Raw genomic sequence first — 23,943 nt, 5'->3', positions numbered from 1 at the left:
CTAACTATCAGTAAGCTAAACCACGCTAGGCATTATGGGAAACATAGTTTTGAACTGTAACGTTTGGAAACATGCTGGTTGAATAGTTTGTCAGTTTTTTTCGGTTATTGTTTGTGTGCAATCTAGAACATTGAATGAGAATAACAATTTTTCAAGGACAATTGTCGCTATAGTAATTTATAAAAATGTTTTGTTGGCACATAGCCTACTGTGTGTATGTGTATTGACTGGACTGTTTTTCATTCGTCTGCATTTTATATATATATATATATATATATATATATATATATATATATATATATATATATATATATATATATATATATATATATATATATATATATATATATATACAGTGCTGCTCGAAAGTTTGTGAACCCCACAGCGATGGTCAGATTTTTTGTAAAAAAAACTAAAATAACCTTATTAAATGTTAAGTTATACCCAAATCCACAATACTGACATTCCAAATAATGGACTGAAACAAAAGAAATAGTTATATTGTCATTCTTTATTTAACAAAAGTGGTTGATTTAAGAAAAACTCAGATATCATGTGTGCAAAAGTATGTGAACCCCTTCAGTTAATAGGATATTGCGCCTCCTTTTGCAGAGATTACCTCAACCAAACGGTTTCTGTAGTGACTAATCAGCCTCTCACATCTACTTTGGGGGATTTTTGCCCATTCTTCCTTGCAGAACGCAGTCAGTTGAGAGAGCTTTGATGGGCGTCTGGCATGAACTGCTCGCTTCAGGTCCCGCCACAGCATTTCAATGGGATTTAGGTCAGGACTTTGACTGGGCCAGTCCAGAACACGAATCTTCTTCTTTTTCAGCAATTCCTTGGTTGTATTGCTGGAATGCTTTGGATCATTATCATGTTGCATGATCCACCTTCTGCCAAGCTTTAACTTCAAAACAGATGGCGTCAGGTTATGTTCTAGGATTTGACAATATTCCTCAGAATTCATGATTCCCTGGACTATGTGGAGTTGTCCAGGTCCTGAGGATGAAAAGCAAGCCCAGATCTTGACATTCCCACCTCCATGCTTCACTGTTGGGAGAAGGTTCTTTTGGTGGTATGCAGTGTTGACTTTTCGCCAGACATGGCGGTTTTGGTTGTGACCAAACAGTTCAATTTTGCACCTACATCAGTTGATGAAAACTCTTTTTAATTTAGTCTCGACAACACAACTGTTAAAAAAACAAAAAAAAACTACTGAATTGATTGATTAGGAAATCAGGTTGAAATAATAGAAAATTCCAAAATGTTGAGGGGGTTCACAAACTTTTGAGCAGCACTGTATATATATATATATATATATATATATATATATATATATATATATATATATATATATATATATATATATATATATATATATATATATATATATATATATATTGTTTTGTTTTGTTTTGTTTTTTTTCCCAAAATGCATTTTTCCATCCAGAGTGAGGGGCACACTTTAAATATATTAAAGTGATATAGGCATCTTGAGTGAGCTTCAAGTAAAATTCAAGTATCTTAAGGCCTGGCTGAGTGTCCTCTTTTTTGGAAATCAAAATATGGTCACCCTAGACAAATGTCATCAAGGATGGAACAGCATGTACTTTTTACCTGCTGTATAAAATGCAGCCGGCTGTGGTTAACGTCGTACTGGGTGAAAGACGTGACTGGTTCTGGTCTTTCGCCAAGCGTCAGGTAGCCGTTGTTAGGCTTACTGATCACAAGGTAATGCAGCTCCTCTGGAGGGGTGTCATGATCTTCAACCTGTAATTGGAAGAAATAATTGATTGTTAGCAAGGCAACACATTTTAATTTGTGTCACACTGTGTACTAATAATGTTTCTACCTGCAGGTTGTCCGGTCCAAGAATTACTCTCTCTCCAACCACAACCTTCATACTAGGAGATCTGTTCCTGATCAGCGGCGGTTGGTCGTTGACAGGCATCACCGTGATGTTAAAAGTCTCTGTCACGGGCAGGCTGTCCTTGACATAGTCAAAAGACATCAAGTCCACTGATGAAAGGGAGGATGCGGTTGAGTAAAACAGCGATGAGGAAGAATCCATGGAAAAAGCAGACATGTGAGATGGGGATGAAGGTGAGTGGGTGTCCATGGGAGCCACCCAGGCTTTAAAAGTGAAGCTGTCACTAGTGGTTTCAGAGTCATCGTGGATGTATGTGATGCCAAATTTGTTTAATGTGATCTGAGAGAAATCCGGCTGGTCACTTAAAGAAAAAACAAAGCATATTTTAAAGATTGCCTATACAAAACCCGCACAATCAAAACAGATGCTGTAAAACTGACAGAGGAAGGAATTCGGATACCTGGTAAGGTTACATCCTTGGATAGACAAAGTGCCGTGGTGTGGCAGGGAAATCACATGATAAACGACATGGTGATCTTTCTGTAGTGGCGTCGGCACTTTCCCCAGGAGATTAGAAGCATCGAGTTTAGATTGGTCAATTGTAACCCTGCCCCCCTCTGACACCACAGCACCTAAGAGGCAGAATGCAAAAGTTGATTTTTCTAAAATTAAAAGGTTAGTTTCACACTACCAACTAGCCATTTGCAATTCTTCTCATTACAACGGTATTTTTAATCAAAAGCCAAATTTCTACCAAGCAGTGCCATTCGCAAAACAAGTAACTGCTTTAACAAACCACCATTGATTTCAACAAAAAATTAAGTAATAATGACAAATGACGACGATAACAAAAAACAATAATGATGGTTTGCCAAAAACAGTTATCTTTCAGTGTTAATGAAAGATTGTGTAGCACAGGGGTCCCCAACCTATTCCACTAAGGCACACTGTGGGTGCAGGATTTCATTCTTACCAAACAAGATGACAACACTTTTTCCCCAATCTGGTGTTTTACAAGTGCAATCAGTTGATTGCAGTCAGGTGTGGCTTGTTTTAGCAGAAGCCTCATTGGTTCAACTGTCTCTGCTGGATCGGCTGGAACAAAAACCAGGACCCACAGTGTGCCTTGAGGACTGGGTTGAAAACCCCTGGTGTAGCATACCTAATTGGGCAGTGCTTGATGAACGTGGGCTGAAACTATTGCTTTTGTATTTTTTGCAGAACCATAGACTTGACCAACAATTGACAAGACAGCTCCCACAAACATTGCGCCACATCTTCCCATTGGCAGAGCATCTGGCAGGAGTGTCTCAAGAGTGATTTGGTCGAGGATTTAAGGTAATTATTATATAAAATAGGCCCATGGATGCACATTGAAACGTTGTGAAAAAAATGCACAAAAAAATTAACATAACTTTACCTAAAAATATTTACGTAAAATGAATGATAACTGCCTGGTTATTTGCTTTTAACCAAGAATCGAGACTGTTCTATGTTCATATCTATACAAATTCAGGGATGTACGCATTAATTTACAAGAATTTTCAACTTAAAAAGCTCTTTGTTTTGTGATGTCTGCATCGTTTGATTTACACAATAGCGTAATTTTAGCTCGAAATAATCATGTAAAAAGAATGATAATTGCCCGTTTTTTTCCTTTTAACCAAGAATTTAGACTGTTCTATCTTCATATCTATAGAAATTGCGGAATGTACGCATTTATTTATAGGAATTTTCAACTGAAAAGCTCTTTGTTTTGTGATGGCCACCATGTTGTATCCATACACAGTAGCGTAAGTTTACATTCAAATGATCAGGTAATTTTCGGCCGACTGCCCGTTTTTGGCAAAAAAGTAGTAATTTAGACATTTCTGCGTCCATACAATTTTTATTTTCGCCTTTTACGTGTTTTATTTTATGTAACATTTCAATCTAAAAACGAGGGCCAAATAGCCAGCAAGATGTGCCTCCGTGCTGAGGCAATAGTAACATCGGAATTCAACCTATATAAATTGTGAATGTATACAGAAAAATGTAATGAAATAAAATAAAATTAAGATGATTCTGCATGTTTTACTGAAGTATTACGTTTCTGATGTGAAAATTGAGTGATTTATTAGCTGTTGAAAACTTGCACTAAAATTAAAATAATTTTTTTTTAAAAAAGTTGCTATTTTGGGCAAAAATGTATATAATATTTTAAATATAGCTATTGAACCTGAAAATACAGGTGATTATCTCTGCATTTGTGGATTTTTGTGCATGTAGCGTAAAATTTGAGAATTTTATAGCCATTTTAAGTTTTGTTATACTTGTATAAAACAATAATTAATCGGGATTTTATTAGGGAACAAGGAATTGGAACTTGGAATTTTTGATGTCGCTGCTCATGGAGACACATACTAGCATATGCTTAAAGGAGGTGCCTGTTTGGTTTTAGGTCGCTAACGGCTTCGGTTTTGAAAATATTTGAATTTTAAGTTTTTGAAAACAGGCCCCCTATGGACCGGCCTCAAGCCTGGTGTCCCGTCAACTGATAGTGAAGTCAATGGCAGAATTTACAGCACCTGTGAAGGTTGTATTTACACAGCAACTATTTACAGTAGTGATATTACTGACCAAGATGCCTCTCTTAAAACTGTTATAAAGTAAATAACCACATTCTAGCTTGAAAGACGGATAAAGACAGCAAATACCTGCGTTGTTGGAGAGTTTGGTGTTGTATTGATGATGACGATGTTTGTTTGCCTCATAGGAGATCAGTATTGTGAAGGTGGTTGGTGGGAGGAAGGCCGGAGGAGAAGACACAGTAAAAGAAAATGTATCTGAGGCCAGCCATCCCACCGACTCTGGCTTGTTCTGATCATAGAGGATTACACCTGAATTCACCTGAGGCAGAAACGAACATTTTAATTTAAGATTATCATTTCATTTGAAAATGTTATTCTAGGTTGAGACAAAAGAATAGTGACCACCATGCTCTGTGTAAATGTAGAAATGTCTTGAGTAGAGTTGTCTGACATGTGACAGACCAAGCGGCCAAGGTTTGGAGGAACGGTCACGGTAAACGTGACAGTCTGGTTTCTTCTGAGGTCAGTGGGGTCGTTTGTCAGCACCTGAAGCTCCTGCTCAGAAATTGGCGTCAATGAACCTATAATGTTGAAAAGAACAGTCTTTAAGATTTGGTATAAAATAAAGTTGAAATTACAGTCGTAAGGATCTCTTACTCGTGTTTTAATGTAAAAATACTACTCATTTGTTTGTCTTAAAAAGAGGATAATTTTGAAGGTTTGGCTGCGAACCATAGCCAATGGAGCACAGACAAGGAATATTTTAATCGTTGATGGAATTTATTGTTCATTTAGCTCAGTACAGCTTATCCTCAGCTGCGGGAAGCTTATCTTAGCTGCATAAAGGCAGGAGGAAGAGATCCGTTCATAAGTATTTTGAAACCACTAGTTTTGTCCAGTAAACCCAATGAAAAATCTAAACCTATCGTTTGTTGTTAGTCGAACAGGCTCAGGTTATTTCTGGTTAAACGGTTTCAATTGCTACAAACTAATAGAGTTGGTCTACCTGGGTACACCTCAATTGGATGGTTTCTTTGGAGTGTAAGAACAAGAGAATGAGCTGTAGTGCGGAAGATCTGGCGAGGAGCAAAATTCACACCGTCATTAACTTGAAAGTGGAAACCACCAGACAGATCACCTAAACCAGAGAGAAAAGAGAATCAGCATCAATACAATAATATTAGTTTAAGCATTTCTAGATTTTATTATGTCCTACCGCTGTGCACAAAGACCAGCTGGCCTTTTGCAATGTGACTCTGCGTGAAGTTCAGGATGTGTCTCGAAGAGGAACTCCTGAGAGCCAGGAAACCATTACTGGGTGGTGTGACGATAAACTCAAGCGACTCGGGTGGAGTGTCTAAATCCTCTGCACTTAGCGCGTCCGCAGAGATTTCTGTCACAGAACCCACCCAAACCTAAGGGGAACAATGCGTGGACTTACAAGTGAAATATTTGGGGGCTCGTGGAGAGTACATTGAACCCTCAGAACTCAAGCCCAATCTGTTCCAGAACCCTCAGAACTCAAGCCCAATCTGTTCCACAAGTAAGAACAATGACCTTTGATGAGTTCTGGTTTCATTATTTATGTTTTTACATTTATTATCATCATTGATATTTTTGTGAAAATGGTATCAACCAAGGGTGTAGGTTTAGTCTCAATTGGTAGGGACGATATAACAGCAAAACCTGCATGTACACTTTTTTCTTGGGATGGGAAATTAATAAGACCAAACAGATTGGGTGAATGGGGGTCAGAGCTAAATCAGGGGTGCTTATTACGTCGATCATGATTGTTAATTATGATTATGTTGTGTGTATGTTGCGTTGTGTGAGCAAAATATGAGGTTATGCAGCACCCGTCTCTCTCTAAGAAGCCTCCTACTCCAGTTTCGCAGGTTAGCATGTTCACACAGTTTAATGTTATGCCAACTCTGATGCAGGTCGGACTTTCAGTTGCATAGTTAGTGGTGTGTTTCCCACCTCTACAACATTTGTGTTTTTTTAAATTACTTGCAGTGGTAGCTACTGGCCCAAAAAATCTTCAAGTATCCCGCCTCTTTAAGAGGCCGGAGGACACGGCATGTTGTCGACATGTTTTTCTGTCGGGGCTGTGTGAGTGTGAGCATGTGTGTGTCGAGGGTGGGTCAAGTCATCAGCCAATCAAACGTGCGTTTGAGGGGTGAAAAAATGGACCGGCGCATTCAGCAAGTGAAAAGGGGTAAATGTAAGGGGCCATTTACATGGCGACTCTCCGAGAATACGAAAAATTTCAAATTTGCATTTATATGGGCCCGTCTCCATTCGAACAATGTCGAAATTCCTCATGAAAACGATGTAGAATTCATGCCAGGCCCTTGGGGGCAGTGCAGATTTACAAGGCGACAGCGAATGATGCACTTTGACCCCAACAAGCTCCTCAGCCCCGAAAAAAACATGCCCGCCCACTCGAAGCTATGGCATTTTCTTTTGTTAAAAAAGGCACAAAAACATTCAACATATTTAATTTAAAAATATCATTTAAACAGTAAATTAAAACCGACTGCTGTATTTGCTGTTTTTAATGTTTAGTAGCACCGCTGCGCACGCCCAACGTGACGTGTACGAGTGTTGACGTTATCGGCGCGGTCTTGCGCCGCGGGAGCTTTTGATATTCATACGGAGCAAGCCCCCCTCAATCCCCCGCAATCGAATTCTTCCACTTTGGAGGCAGGATTCAGAATTTTTTCGTCTTCGCCGACACCATCTGCACGCGAGGCGAGTCCGCTACTCCGTCATTGCGTCTTTATGTCGCTGAGTCGCCATGTAACCTGCCCCTAAGTTTGAACATAATTAAAATAATTCAATTAATAATAGTAGGGTCGGTTCTATCCTGACAACATATGGGAAGAAAATCTAAATTACCTGTATATCTGAAGTCATTAGATAAAGCAAATAAGGTTGCTTAAAAGTTGGTGGGGACAATTTCAGCATTCTGAGAAGTTGGTAGTGTTATGTCCCTACCATCCCGATGCAAACCTACGCCTTTGGCATCAACACAGAAAAGGTTTTGTCCAATCTTTGTCTTATTTTGGTCACATTCTGGCTTCTTGTTGTCATGATCGGAATTTAAAGTTTAGAGGGACCACTGCACTTGTACCCAGCAAGTTTTTTTACTCATCTTAAAAATATTTTAGGTGCCTGTTACAATACCTTCAGACCTTGGTTGTTTGTAACAACAGGTGTCTCATCATTGACAGGTGTGACATTGATGTGGATGGTACAGGGCAGACTGTGCTTCTGGTGCTCTGTGAGATTAGCCATGATGGTGAAGTTGTCTCTCACTGTGTCACTGCCATCGTGGATATAGGAAATGTACTCTCGTTCCACCTGGGAAATGCAAATCTTATGTCGGAGGATATTAACCCTTTCTCCAGGTACTGACAAAATGGTAATTAGTAGAGATGTCCCGATCGATCGGCATCCCGAAAGTATCGGAATCGGCAAAAAAATATCGGCCATGCCTTTTTTAAATATGTATATATATATATATGTATATATATATATATATATATATGTATATATATATACATTAGGGCTGTCAAACGATTAAAATTTTTAATCAAGTTAATTACAGCTTAAAAATTAATTAATCGTAATTAATCGCAATTCAAACCATCTATAAAATATGCCATATTTTTCTGTAAATTATATATATATATTCTGTAAAATAAATTGTTGGAATGGAAAGATAAGACACAAGATGGATATATACATTCAACATACGGTACATAAGGACTGTAGTGGGCATTTCACTCTACTGTCATTTAAATCTGTCTATGCTGTCCTCACTCCGAAGCGTCTACTTTTTCCAAAGCTAGACAGCTAGTGAACGACGCCTTAATAATCAGACTTCTTCCTTTTTCATCTGATTTATTAATAAAATGGCCTCAAACCATTGTCCTCTTTAGACCGTCGTAAAACTACAAAAAAAAAGTACACAAGCATTGCATTAGCAACAACGTTAGCTTAGCACGCTATACAGGTTCACTAAACATAAACAAAAAGCGTCTCATACAAAAAATATAACATTTCGCTTACTAACATAATATGTACATTCTTTACAACAACCATACTTACGGACAAATCTTGTCCAAGGATCATATAAGCACAACATTACAACGTAGGCATCAGCCCGAGACGTCGTGCAGCCATAATGAACTGGCAAGAAAACAATAAACCATGTCGCAAAGCGACCACAAGAGTTCGCTGTTTGACAGCACAAAAAGCCTTGCTGTAAAACTTACCAAAAGGCAGAATACTGTCTGAGCGGGACATGTACGTTAATTGTGTCAAATATTTTAACGTGATTAATTTAAAAAATTAATTACCGCGCGTTAACGCGATAATTTTGACAGCCCTAACATATATATATATATTTTTTAATTAAATCGTTTTGTAAATGTATTTAACATTACAGACATAATATGTTTCACTCTTCCAGAGTCTTTAGTTTAGGCTTAAGGTAGGGTTATCAAATTTATCCCAATAACGGCAGTAATTATTTTTTTAAAAAAATGTATCAAGTTAAAATATTTAATGCAATTAATGCATGCGCTGCACGACCAATGCATTCAATCTGTAATGGCGCCGTTTTACCAAAATAGAGAGATAAAAGGCAGCGTAAAATGAGTAGAGTGTATTTTGGCAGCCTTTGGAGCCTTTTTTGAATTGGCTAAAACCTTACAATCCCTCTCCCCACGATTAGATAATATCATGGGAAGCAATGTGGGGTAGCAAGGTAGCTATTGATCTTTAGCTTAACACCTGATGTTATTGGCCAACGCAGAGAAGATATATCAATTGGTAGCACTATGCACAGTCATGGTTCCACTTCCCATCATGCATTTGGGCATGACTACAGTATCATTTACTGAAAGCTCAACAAATACACTAGATGGCAATATTTAGTCACAATATACAAAGTCACAAGTCTTTCTATCAGTGGATCCCTCTCACAGGAAGAATGTTAATCATGTAAATGCCATCTTGAGGATTTATTGTCATAATAAACAAATACAGTACTCATGTACTGTATGTTGAATGTATATATTAGTCTGAGTTTCATTCATTTTTTTCTTAATGCATTGCCAAAATCTATATGATTGGGAAAAATTATCGGAAATGATTGGAATTGGATCTGGAGCAAAAAAAAAAGCAATCGGATCGGGAAATATCGGGATCGGCAGATACTCAAACTAAAATGATCGGGATTGGATCAGGAGCAAAAAACATGATCGGGACAACCCTACTAATTAGTCAATCCCCATTTAAATCAAACAATTCGTAAAATTCAATATAGAGGAGACTTGTGTGAACCTCAGTGTGCGTGAATGCACTGATCGGCATTCCTGGAATCCGACTGTGCTCCAAGTGTCCGTGTCGTGGAGGTATAACAATCTGATAGAGGAAATTCAGCCCTGAGAAATGATGACTGTCTATCGTGATGATGTCAGGTGTGAGCGGCAGGGACGACCCCTCATCCAGGTTCAGATCAGAGACCTACATTGTCAAACATGACTTGAGTGTTTTGCTTTGTCAAAACTTCATCTCGTCTTCTATTTTGTTCTACTCTTACCTTTAATGGCAGCAATGAAGGAATGATATCTATCTCCAATCTTATGGGTCCAACCTTGGTGAGGCCATTGGTGGCTTCTAAGAGAGCAGAGTCATTGCTGCTTCCCATAGTCCTCTGATGGTAGATGACCAATCCCTTGTTAATGTCCTCCTGGGTGAAAGAGGCTGTTGGCTGCCGTTTGAGTTCCTGTGAATTTCATGATGACAAGCCCGTTTAAAGGGATTTAACTCACCAACTCCATTATATGCTGGACAATTTTTACATCATTTTTGTGTGCATCGTCAAGTGCTCATTGCGAACCAAATTAAAAACAATAACAAATAGTAATAGCTTTGAATTTAACTCGCATAGTTCCACATAACTTTCCGCTTTGATTAAGCTTAATTTGTGCACCTGAAAGAGGCGTCGTCCATTTTTTATTCGACGCTTTTTCTCATTGGAAAACCTCTCGATCCATCCCAGAGTTGGTGGCTTTTGGATTATAAAGACTATCTCTGAAGGCTGGCTCTCCCCATGGACCACCTGTTGTTCAGTAGTTATGTGAGAAATATGAAAAATATTCGGTTTACTTGAAATTCCAAGACCTACTGGCTTACCTCTAAATGGGCCTTGTTTAAGGACACATTGTGCCCCTCTGCCACAACCACTGGATGATTATTTATGACTGTTGGTGGCTTTTGATGACTCTCAAGGTAGATTTTTATCTGCACGCCGATATCTAGATGCACCTCCCTCCTCCAGTCATCAGACTGCCCCTCCCCGCTTCCCTCCCTCGCCCTTGCTGTGATATTAAACCCATCGGACAACTCATTGCTCCCGTCATGGCGATAAACTAAGGACTCCATCTCCAGATCCTTCTGGGTGAATGATGAAACAGCACCTGCTGCAGTTTTGGCTCCCTTAAAGTGGAGGACACCGTGTTTGGGTGGAAGGAAGACCTCAAACGTGACTTGCTGTGACTCTCTGATGTCAAGGTTACTGAAAATGCTGAGGTTGCATGAGGTCAGAGTTGTTATCCCACCCCGTTGGACCACAAGGCCTGTGTTGTTGTTCACTTCAAGGTAGGGATCCTCTGCCTTCACCTGAACCAGAAGAAGAAGTTTTTGTTTTTGCAGACTATTCCAAACTTTTAAGTCTGTAGATGCCAGTTATTAGTAAAATGTCATGGCCGATTTTACTGATCATCATTTAGTAGGAACTTTCTTGGCAAAAAGTTTTTTTTTTCATCTACTGTATGTTTCTTGCAATTTTGAGGTATTGTGATTTTGATGATATGGAATTAAAATTTTCTGATAAATTCAAGTCCCCAGGGACCCAAATTCCAGATTTAGTTCTTGACTTTAAACATAAGGGAACCCTAATTAAGACATAACTAAATAAAGCACGTTACCTCCATTAAGGTAGACACGTAATGTTTCCCATCTGACACAAAAAAGACGAAACGACCAAAGCTGACTCCGTTGTGCATAAACAGCACCTTTTTCTGTGGGATAAAATAAAGAATGAATAAGACAAATAAGGGAGGAATCAATATATTATGTATAAATATATATAAACTGTATACTTTATATGCAGTTGAATGTTTCAAGTGGCGTTAGTTATTAGTGTTGCGCCAACACCCAAACACATATGGTACCGATACGGCACTTAAATGACATCACTGGTATCGGGAAGTTCAATAACGACAACACACCGTTGCTGCGCAATATGCACTCTTCAAGATAAAAGTTTAAAAAAAAATTTTTTTTTAAAAAGGAGCACTCGTCTAACCCTTCTGCTGTGATTTTAAATGTTTATATTGATTGTACCTATCCAATTCACTTGAAGTGGAAGAGTGGAAGCCCTCCCACTTCAAATAGATTGGACAAAGCGTGGTCAAGAGGAGCCAGTAAGTTAAGCAGTGTCGGACCAAGTCATGTAAGCAATTACTTTACATTTAAGTGAATATGCAGTATTATAGTATTAAAAAACACAAAAAAAACATGGTATTGGTACAATACCGGCACTGGCTGATACCACTAAGCCAGCTACCAGAACAGGTATCAGGATCCCAAAAATGGTGTTGGTGCAACACTATTGGTTATATATTTTTTTCATATGCCAGTGTATGTCTTGGACTATGCTTCTAATGTTTAGCTATTAGTAACAAATGGCACCTTAAAAATAAAGCACTCTGTATATATACAGTGGTACCTCTACATACGAACTTAATTTGTTCCAGGAATTTGTAAGTCGAAATTGTCGTATGTCGAGCAAGATTTTCCCAATAAGGTACAGTATAATTCCATGAATTTGTGGTCCTGTAATAATGCAACGAATCGGGTTCGAATGTTGCGGACGTGTTTTGCGTTCTATACCTGAACGCAACGCGTGGCTGACGTGACAGAGTACAAAAGGTGCTGTAGAGACTATGCTTTCTTCTTTAATGTTTTGTTGTTGGCGTTAACTGAGGCGGACAGTAGGCATGTTGTGTTGCACAAGTTCTGAAATAAATGATTAAAATCCTGACGAAGCTGGCGATTTCTTTGGCGATGTTACCACAATAATCATTGTCACCGTGACTAAAAAAGACTGGCGAACGGAGGTCAGAGGAGGACCATTGAGATCGTAGACATTCTAAGGCCATATTGTCGAGCCAGTTCACGGATGCGCACACCACACTCACATTTTTCTATCATTATCTTCATTTCAATGGTAAGCGTCACCTATTTCCTTTTTTCACCACCTGCACTAACCTTCATGGAATCGGTGTTGATTTCTTTCACAAGAAAATCCGCCATGCGTCTTGCGGCAAAACAAAGAAACTGCGGCGCTGTCATACATCTTCGTGTTTCGAGTATGTCGTCGGATGTGGAAACAAATGGCGAGTCAAATTTTACGTCGGATGTCGAAAAGATCGTGTGTCGAAGCGATAGTATGTCATGGTACCACTGTACTCTTTTATATAAGCACATGAGCTTAAACAAACTCGCGTACATTCATACATACACATTATATGTTTCTATCTTGACAAAAGTAATTCATTGGTAATTCTGAATATACTGTATTTAACAATGTTCAAATAACCTGCTTAAGATCTCGCTGTGTGAACTCGTAGAGTTTCTGATTTGGCGCACTGGCCTGGACCAGCTCTCCCATTGGAATCCCCCTCCGGGTGTATATCAACCAGTCGTCCTCAAAGTCTGAATCATCGTCCTGGTAACAAAGGTCATTCAAAGTCACTAACCTCTGCCCATCTCGGGCAACGTGGAAAACTTTATCGATGACCCTGACAGGTCGCTGATCATTGATGAGTTGAATCGAGATGTTCACGATGTGTTCCGCTGTGTTTCTTTCCTCCTTTTTGCCACTGAGTTTGGTTGGTTTGTAGACCACAATTTGAAAAGTGAACGAATCCTGCTTCGTCTCGCTGTCGTCATGTACATACATTACCCTTTCTTCAATAATATCTTGATTGGTGAAGTAACCTACAGTGTTGTCATTTTGTAACGTTGAGTTTGAGAGGTTGTTCCTCCTTATTTGACCGTGCCTTGGATGCTCCGTAATACTGTAGTGGACCTCACGGTTGCTTGCTGTGTGAGTGAAGAGAGTACTTTTCGTAATGATTGCGCTTCCTCCTTCCGTGACTGAAAGGCCTTTGTTTACAATGGTGAAATCTGTTAACTCAGTTCTGATGTGGATTCTGAAGTCGTGACTTGTTGAGTTGGCGAGGGTGGAAAATGCCTGAAAGCTACATATGTCTCTGTTGTCATCGGGCAGCTGAGCAAACAGCTCATAAGTCACCAAGCCATCGGTGATATTCTTTTGGCTGAAAGTGGAGTCTCTTTTTAGAACTCTATCAATGAGCAATAGCTGACCTTTCTTGGGTTCCGTTAAAAGTCTGAAATAAAGGTCACTTTCACTGAGTTTGACACCTTTGGTAATCACATGAAGGTCTTCAGGCGTGACAACAACTTTCAGGACACCATTGACTTCCATCTTACTTCTTGTGACCTTAAAATGAATCCATCGTACCCGAATGACAAACACAAACTTCTCTGTGGCAAGAGAGCCAATGCTAACTTTGCATTTGAACTGGTCAGTGACATTCTGAGTCTGAATGCCACGGAAAGTACTGAGATACCTGATTTGTTCTTTTGCCAGAAGCTTTTGAGAGAAAGATTTTGTTGGTTTCCATTTGCCACTTGAGTGTAAACATTGGAGTTCACCGAACTGAGGAAGCTCTGTGACATCATAAAGAATTTCCACTGGCTGATCAGCCACATTAATTTGTACTGCTAGATGATTGGTGTTGATGAAAGATGCTTCACCCTGGTTCACCTCCAATCCGGTGTTATTCACCAAATTGTACGCAAGCTCCACCGCATGGATCCTTAAAATGACAGTAGTGCTGAACTAAAAAGGGAAAGACAGAGCGACTGTAATGCATAATGTAATTATAAAAGCATCCAATCTTTGTCTAGTCATTGCATTTTAGTGGCTACAATACTTGCCTTTTGACCGTCGCTGATCCTGAGTGCCATTCTGGAGTTGGAGACACCTGTGTGGACAAAGCTAATCTTACCTTCCTCCAAATCATGCAGGGAGAACACTTTTACAGCCCTGAAGTAAGGATGCAATCAAATATTTTTAGTTGACTCAAGTTTTTGTGCAAGTCTGGCATTTCGAAAATGACGAACCTGTTGGGTTGATCTATGTGTTCAAGATGGCCGGCCTCTTCAAAGTTTCCCATGGCGCTGAAGACAAGGTCAGCTTCACTGCTATCGGGGTCTGATACATCCAGCAAATCTTTTGTCAGCTGGTAACATTGTCATATACTTCAGTCTGTCATGTTTGATGAAACCGGCATGTGCACTTGATCATGAGAATATACTGTATATTTTTACACATATGGATTTTACAGGAATTTATCAATACCTACCTGTCGTTTTGTATACTGAAGAAGCATAAAAACATTTCCTTTCGGCAGGCTAAGCATAGGTGCATCATTAACAGGACTTATGTTGATATCAAACTGGTACAATTGGTACTCTTTCAGATACACTTGGATCTCCTTGGTGCTTGAAAAGACGGAGAACATGAAGCAGTCATGTAGTCCTTCAGAGCCACTGTGAACGTATGCCACACGACCCTGCCAGAGGTCAAGCATGCTAAAAACTAGATCAGCCTCCTCCCTTCCTTTCGGATCTTCAGGGCTGGAGTCAAGCTGCAGGTTCCCGTGGACTCCCTGCTTCTCAATGCGGAACATAAACTCAGATGGATGTAAGCCCAACTTTGTGAAATCAAGATTCACCTGGAAGATTAGACAAACTGTCTTACTAAAAGGTGTTAGTATCTCTATTCATAGACTTAACTATCAGTTGACGAGACAGCTCCTATGGACATTGCGCCATGGCTTCTCGTAGGGGGCCGTGCCTGGCAGAACGTTGTGTGGCTTTCACTGCAATAAACTCAAACTCATGCTGCGTTCAATCGCCGGATTTAGGTGAAAACATGACAAAGGTTTTAGCACATACAAGCAGGCAGGAGTGTCTCGAGTGATTTGGTCGAGGATTCATGGTAATTATTAATACGAAATAGCACCATGCATGCACTTTCAAATTTTGAGGGGAAAAAAATTAAATGAATGGAAAAAAATTAGCGTAAATTTACCTGTAAACATTTACGCAAAATAATGATAACTGCCCGTTTTTTTGCTTTTAACCAAGAATCTATATTGCTTTACGTTCAGATATACTGGTATATATAGAAATTCTGGGATTTACGCATTTACTTACAAGAATTTTCAACTTAAAAAGCTCTTTCTTTTGTGATGGCCACCATGTTGGATTTTGTATCCATACACAATAATGTAATTTTACATTTAAATAATCAGGTAATTTTCGGCCAACTGGCCGTTTTTTGGCATAAAAAAAATAGTAATTTATACATTTCTGCACCCATTAAAAAAAAAATTGCTTTTACGTGTTTTATTCTGTGTAACATTTCGATTTAAAAATGACGAGGGCCAAATAGCCGGCAAGACGTGCTGAGGCAATAGTGACATCGGAATTCAACCTAAACAAGATGTGATTGTATATAGAAAAATGCAAAATTTGCTTTTGTTGAGTAAAAATTCAGAAGATTCTGCATGCTTATCTCAAGTAAGTTTCTGATGTGAAAATTGAGTGATTGCTGTTGAAAACAAAATTGCACTAAATAAGAAAAATTTAAGTCGCTATTTCAGGCAAAAACTTATATGATATGGTAAATATTGCTATTGATCCTGAAAATATAGGTGATTATCTCTGCATTGGGTGATTTTTGTGCATCTAGTGTAAAATCTGAGAATTTAATAGCCATTTTAAATTATGTCGTATAAAAAAATAATTAATCAGGGATTTTATTAGGGAACTACTTTGAATTTTTTGATGCCGCATCTCATGGTGACTCATGTATGCCAAAGGGAGGTGCCTGTTTTGGTTTTAGGTCGCTAACTGCTTTGATTTGGAAAATATTTGAATTTTAGGTTTTTGTAAATAGGCCCCCTACAGAGCAGCCCTGCGCCCCTTTTCCCATCAACTGATAGTGAAGTCTATGCGCTATTTGTGAAAAGTAGAAGAAGTTTAGTACCTTTATATGTTTGGGCTCTAGCACTGCCCAGCTGCCTTCTGCTACCTCGAGACTTCTCAGAAACAGGATGGTAGAGTTGTTTCTGTCATCCATCTCTTTCTCGGTCAGAGTATGTAATTCTGGAATATGTGTTGGAATGTTGTTGGACACATTATCTGATGTTTGGCCCATTTTACAGCCCACAGAAATGTCTTTGGAGATGATCACATGAGGAAGGCCTGTTATTTGACTGTTGACTTTTATTTCCCTAAGGCAGCCTCTAAAAGAACCTCCGCCGTCAGTTACCTTCCAGTCGGCCTTTGAAGATACAAGGCCAGTTTGCATTGCGTCAATCCAAGTTTGTTCTTCCAAGCCCCCCAGAAAAAGTGGTCCTTTCAGTTGCATGAGCTCCAATGCTGGACTCAGACTAGCCTGGAGCAGCTCTTCACCTACTTTCAGCTCTACACTGTAGGGTAATATGTGCAGCTGAATGGGATACCATGTGAGGTTGCTGTGAAGTTTTGTATTTGAATACAATTCAGTCCTACGCCCTTCTGTGGTTGCAACTATTGCCACCAGGTGACCTTCTCTGATCTCTAATACAACAGCCCCCTGATGAATTGCGCTATACAGGACTAAACCATCATCTTCTCTCCCAGAGAGATGGAGCTTACATTCAAAAACCCCTTCTGGTTCCGTTTCCCATGTTGGCAGCGTGATAAATGCGTTTGAGCTGAAAAAATGGATGGAATCATCTTCCGTTGCAGAAAACAGCTGACTACACCCCAGAGACACCTCATGGACACTCTCATAGCCAGTATAAGGCCTCAAACTGGACAGCAGATTTAGTTCATTGAAAACCGCTTCATCTAAACAACCTCTAAATCCACTGGAGATGTTGACCAGATGAGGATGATTAAGCCCGAGTGCACTGCCAACAAAAAGTGAGTCCACACTTAGCTCCAAATCCGGTCCCGGCATATGGACTCGAGTGTGAAAACGTCCGTCCATAGTCATGGAGACACGATGATGGTTGTGAATGACCTCGACTGAGTGCCACAGCAAATCACTGAGGCTGGTGTCACTTTCTAAGCGCAGAGACCGCTCACCTGAGCCGAGGTCCACATGTACCTTAGTGGTGGAAAAAGGAATTTGTTGTGAGAGTATAAACTATCATTTCCAAACTTTTTAGAGAAAGCCAAAAAAAGTGATTAGATATGACATGACAACTACATTCATTCATTCTTCCATTCATCTGCCTATCCTAATTCCTAAAGGCCGAGTTATGCTTCCGCATCAGACCTGCGCCGTCAAGGAAGACCCGATTTACGACCCTGCGCCGTAGCCTCTCTGGGTCCTTCTTCTTTTTTCTGACTTCGCGTCGCGTGTGACGTGGTGGAAATGGACTATGATTGGTCCGCTCAGACTGTTGTTTCCGGTTCAGCGTGAAATTACCGCCATTCTCAAACATTATTTTTCTACACGCAAAAATGGACCAAGCGGACGAGAGTATCAACGAAGAGCAAGTACGACAACTTCTACAATGTCTCGTCAAGACATTATGAAGATTGCCAAATGGCAAGCAATTCGTGGGGGAGATTGCTGAAAATACGGGGCTGGAGGTCAGCCAGCGATTGAATAAAAAAAATTGAAGAACCACCGAGACAAGTACAGTATGTGTGTGTTCGGAATTGAATGGCCACACGAAGCGGTGACCCAGTCGGCCAAAAACTGCCAGCTTTTTATCACTTTATGCCGTATTTTTGGTCGGTGCACTTCATCATTTATTGTGTACATATGTTTGCTGTGAGTCTGTGACTCATTTACGTGTCACACTTCAAGTATATGAAGAATAAAGCACAGGTTTGGTGTCAAAAGAGTTGTTTTGATGTTTAATTTTCAACAACAGACAGTTCACACGCGATACATCATCACTGATTGAGAGTGCCTCGGTGCTTATATGATGTTAACATCAATGCTTCCAACGGAGATTGGGAAATTCCATAGACGCTAAAAATCTGCTATGTCTTGTATGGCTGGTTGTAGGACACGGCAAACAAATCATGCTGGAGGGCTTTGCAGACCTCGGACAAAACCCTGGACACAGTGCTCGACGCCAGTTTGAAGCTAGCCGCTACAGCTAGCTGGTTTCCACCCGAGGCTAGAACTCAATACGGCATCAAAAGTTGGACAGTCCGGCTCAAAACAGTCTTCTGCGTCGCCTGTGCCTCAACATTTGTATGATCAACATTTATTCAATGTTGATGAGCTGAAGATCCACATTCAAGCTTTCAATCTTGCATTGTTTATTTTTTCTCCGTTAAACTAGACAAGAGGAAGTCAACAAGCATGCCCCAAAACCGTACAAACATAACGCCACACCCCTCTAGTGGCTTGGCGACGAATTACAGAGCAACGCGTCACCTGGCGGGAGAACCGTCGAATGTCAAATGACGCCGTAGTCGCTGCGCCGTCACCGCAACACGGAAGCATAACCCAGGCTTAACTGTCTAAAGACATGAGGCAGGGTACACCCTGAATTGGTCCACAGCCAATCGCAGGGCACATATAGACAAAACTACTATACTTTGAACTGGAACACAATACATTTTTTCCACATTTGTAAATATTTTAAGGAAACATTGTATTTGTAAAGAATGACTGCATCTATCCATTTTCAGTAACCCTTATGCTGTTCAGAGTCACAGGAAGCTGTAGCACATCTTAGATGACTTTGGTCAATCGTTCAATTACACCCACAGTTGTTTGTCACCTAGTGGGAATTGAATGCGAGTTATGATTGAATAACTTCACCGTGACATTAAAACAAAAAATAGATTAATTTGTTCATTCATTATTTGTACTGCTTATCCTTATCAGGGCTTCGAGGGTGCTGGAGCATATCCCAGCTTACAAAAGGCAAGAGGTGGGTACACCTCAACTGGATTCCAGCCTATGGCAGGGCACACATAAAACTCACTCAAACAAACAAAAGGGGGAATGGAGTCAAGGATCAAACTCCTGATTTTAGAACTGTGATGCATCTTACTAACCAATCATTTACTGTGCTGCTCTTGAAAGCAACACTAGGTAACGTATCAACCTTTTTAAAATATTTTCATAACATTTGTGATGATGTCCACTTACAACTAGTTGAATGACACCTCTTCGATATCTTGAGGGGGTCTGTATCGCTTTCACCGGCACTAATTAACTTTGAGGAGGGTGGCAGTAATCCTGCCACACAAAAAACTACAAATGTGCTGTTTTACGGCATACATGACTTCCCACTTTCCCCATTCAATATAAAAAAAAAAGTCGATGCTAACGCTTTCGCGAGAATTCTGCAAAGATGGCAGAGCAACAAAAGAGCCCCCCAAATTTTTTTGAAGACGAAAAAGAAAGGGAGGTTATCAGGATATACAGAATAAACATTGGCCGGGCTTTCACTAGCTGGCGCGACACCCCCAACCGAACTCGTCAGCGCTGACGAGTTCAGATGAGATGCGGGAGGGTTATCACACTATGCCACACAGTTGCTAACCGTCACATGCTAATGTTTAGCCACAACTGGATTCATTATCTTATTACTTTTCATCCTTCACACAGCCTTCAGAAACTATGCGGGTGTGTACTGGTCCTCATGGGAAACACAGCGCTGGTCCTGATGGGAAACGCTAGCCTGGTACACCAGACTCACCGCTGTTCCAGCTACTGAATCTGGCCACCATTCAGCGGATAAAATTTCCAGGGCGGGGCAAGCCACAGCAAACAGACAGCGGAGTGGACAAATCAGCGACGGGCGAACGTGACGTTATTAAAGCGACGAGGGACTTGTGCGCAGAAGTAAACATACGAGTAGAGGGGAGTTCATTCAACATGGCTTGCGCGAGACAGACTACTGTCAATGACTTGTGTCAAAGTGTTTTTGGTCATTTAAAACTGATTTTACCATGAATTGGAACATATTCTCGGCTCTCCTGTTCGCCATCAGTGTTGTTGTGGAGACGACTTCCGACGCGGAAGAGTGACGTTGCTCGTTAAGAAGACGTCATGCAAATAAACAAATCTGAATGGACGGTTGATTTTGTGCTTGCTCGAGAGGCCGTTAATGGGCTGGCTCCCAGACTATTCGAACAGTGTTTGAAAAATACAGGGAGAACAGTCTGGCCGTGCCAGGCAAGGGAAACGCAGTCTTCCCTACGGCAAAACACTACCACTTTTGTCCACCGGCGTCGCTATAATCAACCAAAACTGGAAAGTTACCTAGTGTTGCTTTAAATATGAAATATAAATTGCATCAGGGATGAAGATTTTGCATTGTTTGTCATAGTATAAAAATATTGTGAATAGGTGATCATCTTTTTTCTAATTCAAAAGTGCTGCAAAAACTGCAAAATCAGCCAATAAGTATATTGTAATTTTTTTGTCAAAATGCAGTGTTTTTCACATACCATGTGAATGCTGGAACTATTAGTTAAGTCATATACTGTATATACATTATATCATTTGTAACTTAATCCTTGTGAGGATGACATTCTTGTATTTTTTTCCCTCCCAGTGTTGCTCGTGAGCAAACATGTTCCCAAAAGAATTGAGTGAGGCTATTTTCCAGTCCCCTGCCAGTAATGTGACGCCAAGCTGAGTGCAACTCCTCTCTTTTCACTTAGCTTCAGGATAGTAAATGTCAACACATACTGGATGAATCATAACCACGTAGTAACTCACCTGCAGGCACCCAGAGGTCAGCTCCAACAACATGAAGTCTCTGGGACCAACTGCCAGGAATAACAGGCCTTGTTGACTAGAAGTTCTAAACTGTATACGGAGCAAAGTTTGAAAGGAGGCTTCTGCTGTCTGCAGGTGGATGGAGCTGTTGCCGTAGAATGACACTGGAATAAAAGTAAATTAGATGATTTAATAGGTGGTTTCATGTTTTTAATATTAATAATACATTTCATTTATACAGTGCTTTTACCGATGCTCTAAGATGTTTTTGTCGGTCATTCGTCTCAATGATTCATTTGGCCCACTGTTTTATATACAGTATTCACAAATTTAGATTCCCAGAGAATTGTACATTTATAAATGTAGAATGAATGATTAAAAAGTGCCTTACTAACTTTTCTTCAAAGCTACAGTAAGATATAGTAGTTTCAATGATAATAACTATGCCAGCGAACAAATGTTGGTCGTTTTAGCACTAAGTTAAAAAAAAAAAAAAAAGCCTACAAATCTGTGTCCTAATGCCCTGAGCTCACTGCTGACACATTCCCCTATTGACTGGCCTGTCAATGTGGTGTGTACTCTACTTTTCTCACCTGCAAACCAAATTCAATAATGGCAGCTAATGCACTTTAGAGTGGGCCAACCAAATATTTTCTAACACTAATTAGACTTGTTCAGCCAAATGACGCAGGTTGGACTTTTAACAGACAGACGTTGTGGCCTCAATTGGACTCATTAAGTGGTTTAAAACTAAGAGCAAAATTGACAGTTTAACTTGAACACAACATACAGTACTATTAACAAAGGTTTATTCATACATTTGTAGTGTAAAATGCACTGTATCATACTGAATTATTTCTTGAGGTTTCTAAAATAATAGAAATACATTTCTATATAATGCAGTGCACAACTGCAATATATAACCCGATAAAACGGAATGCTTTGCAAGAAGCAATAACCTACTACTGATTATTTTGTACATAAAGTATGTGCCTGTAAATGTAACAGTGAATGTTATATAAAGTCTTGGATTAAATTGATTTGACCTAAAATATATCAGCTTTGAAGAGATGACCATTGGACAGAATGCAGGTCAGGGAAGTGTAAGCATGTGAGTGTGTTTCCAATTTGGCTGACATTAAATGTCAATGTGTGCTAAAGCTCAGAAAAAGAGAATAAAAATCTTTCTTTGACAAATCCCCCCGAAAATAACACGAGATTCAATGTGTCCGATTTTGTCACATCTGTATTTTGTCATGCTTGTAACAAATGCATGTTCAAAAGGGCCCATTCATTCCTCATTTTGAGAAAGGAAAGACAATATCCTTGCCAGTCAGCACAATGATAATAATAATAATGATTTAAAAAGGGAGAGAGCATTACAGAAACATTGAGTCAGCGGACTGAGCCACCACGCACGTCGTCATAAAGCTTATAAAGCTCCTGTCTGTCCATCTATGGCTAATCTGCTGCTGTGATATGGATTACTGCATTAGTTAGTAATCAGACAACATTCACACACGTCTTGTGCATCCAAAATTGCGTTATTATACAATAAGATGATAAAAATGATTCATAATTTGTTCAATGCATAATTAGGATCACAATGGCATTCAGTGTGCTGCAGTTAGTTTTTATGAATGACTGTGAAGCTTGTTTTAGATATAGATAGATGACAAAAGACTATCATTTTCAAAAATGTAGTCATCATCATATTCATATGCAAATATATACTGTATATATTTTTTAACAAGTAAGGAATGCAAAAATGTAGAAATGCATTGTAAAAATGCATAGGCCTATATATTGGCAGATTTAATTTTTTAATTTATTTTTTATTTTTTTTAAATTTAAATCATTGAAAAGCTGGTAAATACCTAATCTCAAAACTCTGGAAGTACTACATTAGATTGCATTGTTTTACTTTTTTTTTTTTTTTTTTTTTTTTCTCAGTGCAAAATTTAGTTAAGATCATTCAGGCATGATGCTTTTCTAACACAAACCTTACCTGCATAAACTTGTCCTGTAGAAACGAGCAGGAGCAGAAGCAGCTCAGCCACAAATCTTCCCATTATTACTGGGGGTCCTTAAAATCCCGTTTACTTTTAAATGATGGCAGCATCTGCCTTCTTTGTGGTGCAATTCATCATTGATGTCTTTGCGTGTTATTTACGGCGAGTGACAGCCGTTTTGTTAGTCTGCAGGATTTGGATTACTGTCTTTGGAGAGGGGAAAAAGTACCTGCGGTTGTGGGCGTCAACAGTACCACCTCCCTTCAAGCAGCTGTATCACCAAATATGACCACACAGTGGCAGTGTCATCTCGATTACATAATTGAGCTCCAAAATCCAAACATGACATTTATTATTGGTGTCATTATATCGCCGCGTTGCACATTGTAGTTATATTTCTCAGTTGAATTATACCATCTAGCGAGTTTTACCTAAATTCCTTCATAAATACAGCGTCCCCACGGAGGTGTGGAACATTGTTTTCAAGCATTAATTTACGCCAACAAAATAGTTATGTCATAATCCTTGTCAATGTGAATGACAAACATCCCCAAA

General features: G+C 39.6%; 1 protein-coding gene and 1 long non-coding RNA gene across 4 annotated transcripts in view; one reads left to right on the top strand and one right to left on the bottom strand.

The window, feature by feature from the left end:
* Positions 1 to 23,594, bottom strand: part of LOC130905397 (chondroitin sulfate proteoglycan 4-like) — a 35,348-nt gene extending 11,754 nt beyond the window's left edge. For 2 of the 3 annotated variants that reach the window (XR_009061090.1, XM_057818756.1), the window contains exons 1-20: positions 23,385 to 23,594; positions 21,377 to 21,540; positions 16,670 to 17,779; positions 14,979 to 15,371; positions 14,737 to 14,855; positions 14,551 to 14,659; positions 13,124 to 14,452; positions 11,448 to 11,540; positions 10,654 to 11,139; positions 10,451 to 10,579; positions 10,058 to 10,243; positions 9,799 to 9,981; positions 7,633 to 7,809; positions 5,660 to 5,858; positions 5,450 to 5,581; positions 4,849 to 5,024; positions 4,570 to 4,762; positions 2,334 to 2,505; positions 1,856 to 2,234; positions 1,621 to 1,773 (exon numbers count right to left, since the gene is read on the bottom strand). Coding sequence is in view for 2 of the 3 variants with exons in the window: in XM_057818756.1 (XP_057674739.1) it covers positions 1,621 to 1,773; positions 1,856 to 2,234; positions 2,334 to 2,505; positions 4,570 to 4,762; positions 4,849 to 5,024; positions 5,450 to 5,581; positions 5,660 to 5,858; positions 7,633 to 7,809; positions 9,799 to 9,981; positions 10,058 to 10,243; positions 10,451 to 10,579; positions 10,654 to 11,139; positions 11,448 to 11,540; positions 13,124 to 14,452; positions 14,551 to 14,659; positions 14,737 to 14,855; positions 14,979 to 15,371; positions 16,670 to 17,779; positions 21,377 to 21,540; positions 23,385 to 23,448 (5,946 nt within the window). In the remaining variant the exon portion in view is untranslated. The remainder of the gene's footprint in view (positions 1 to 1,620; positions 1,774 to 1,855; positions 2,235 to 2,333; positions 2,506 to 4,569; positions 4,763 to 4,848; positions 5,025 to 5,449; positions 5,582 to 5,659; positions 5,859 to 7,632; positions 7,810 to 9,798; positions 9,982 to 10,057; positions 10,244 to 10,450; positions 10,580 to 10,653; positions 11,140 to 11,447; positions 11,541 to 13,123; positions 14,453 to 14,550; positions 14,660 to 14,736; positions 14,856 to 14,978; positions 15,372 to 16,669; positions 17,780 to 21,376; positions 21,541 to 23,384) is intronic. The other variant, XM_057818757.1, reaches the window with a different exon arrangement.
* On the top strand, positions 1,773 to 5,331 carry LOC130905400 (uncharacterized). Its single transcript, XR_009061092.1, has 3 exons — positions 1,773 to 2,106; positions 3,095 to 3,211; positions 4,629 to 5,331. It is a non-coding gene; the product is annotated as an uncharacterized LOC130905400 (long non-coding RNA).
* Positions 23,595 to 23,943: the final 349 nt, after the last annotated feature.

Source organism: Corythoichthys intestinalis, chromosome 17 (assembly GCF_030265065.1).
Source record: "Corythoichthys intestinalis isolate RoL2023-P3 chromosome 17, ASM3026506v1, whole genome shotgun sequence".
Taxonomy (NCBI): Eukaryota; Metazoa; Chordata; class Actinopteri; order Syngnathiformes; family Syngnathidae; genus Corythoichthys; species Corythoichthys intestinalis.
This window is presented reverse-complemented; position numbering and strand designations above follow the sequence as displayed.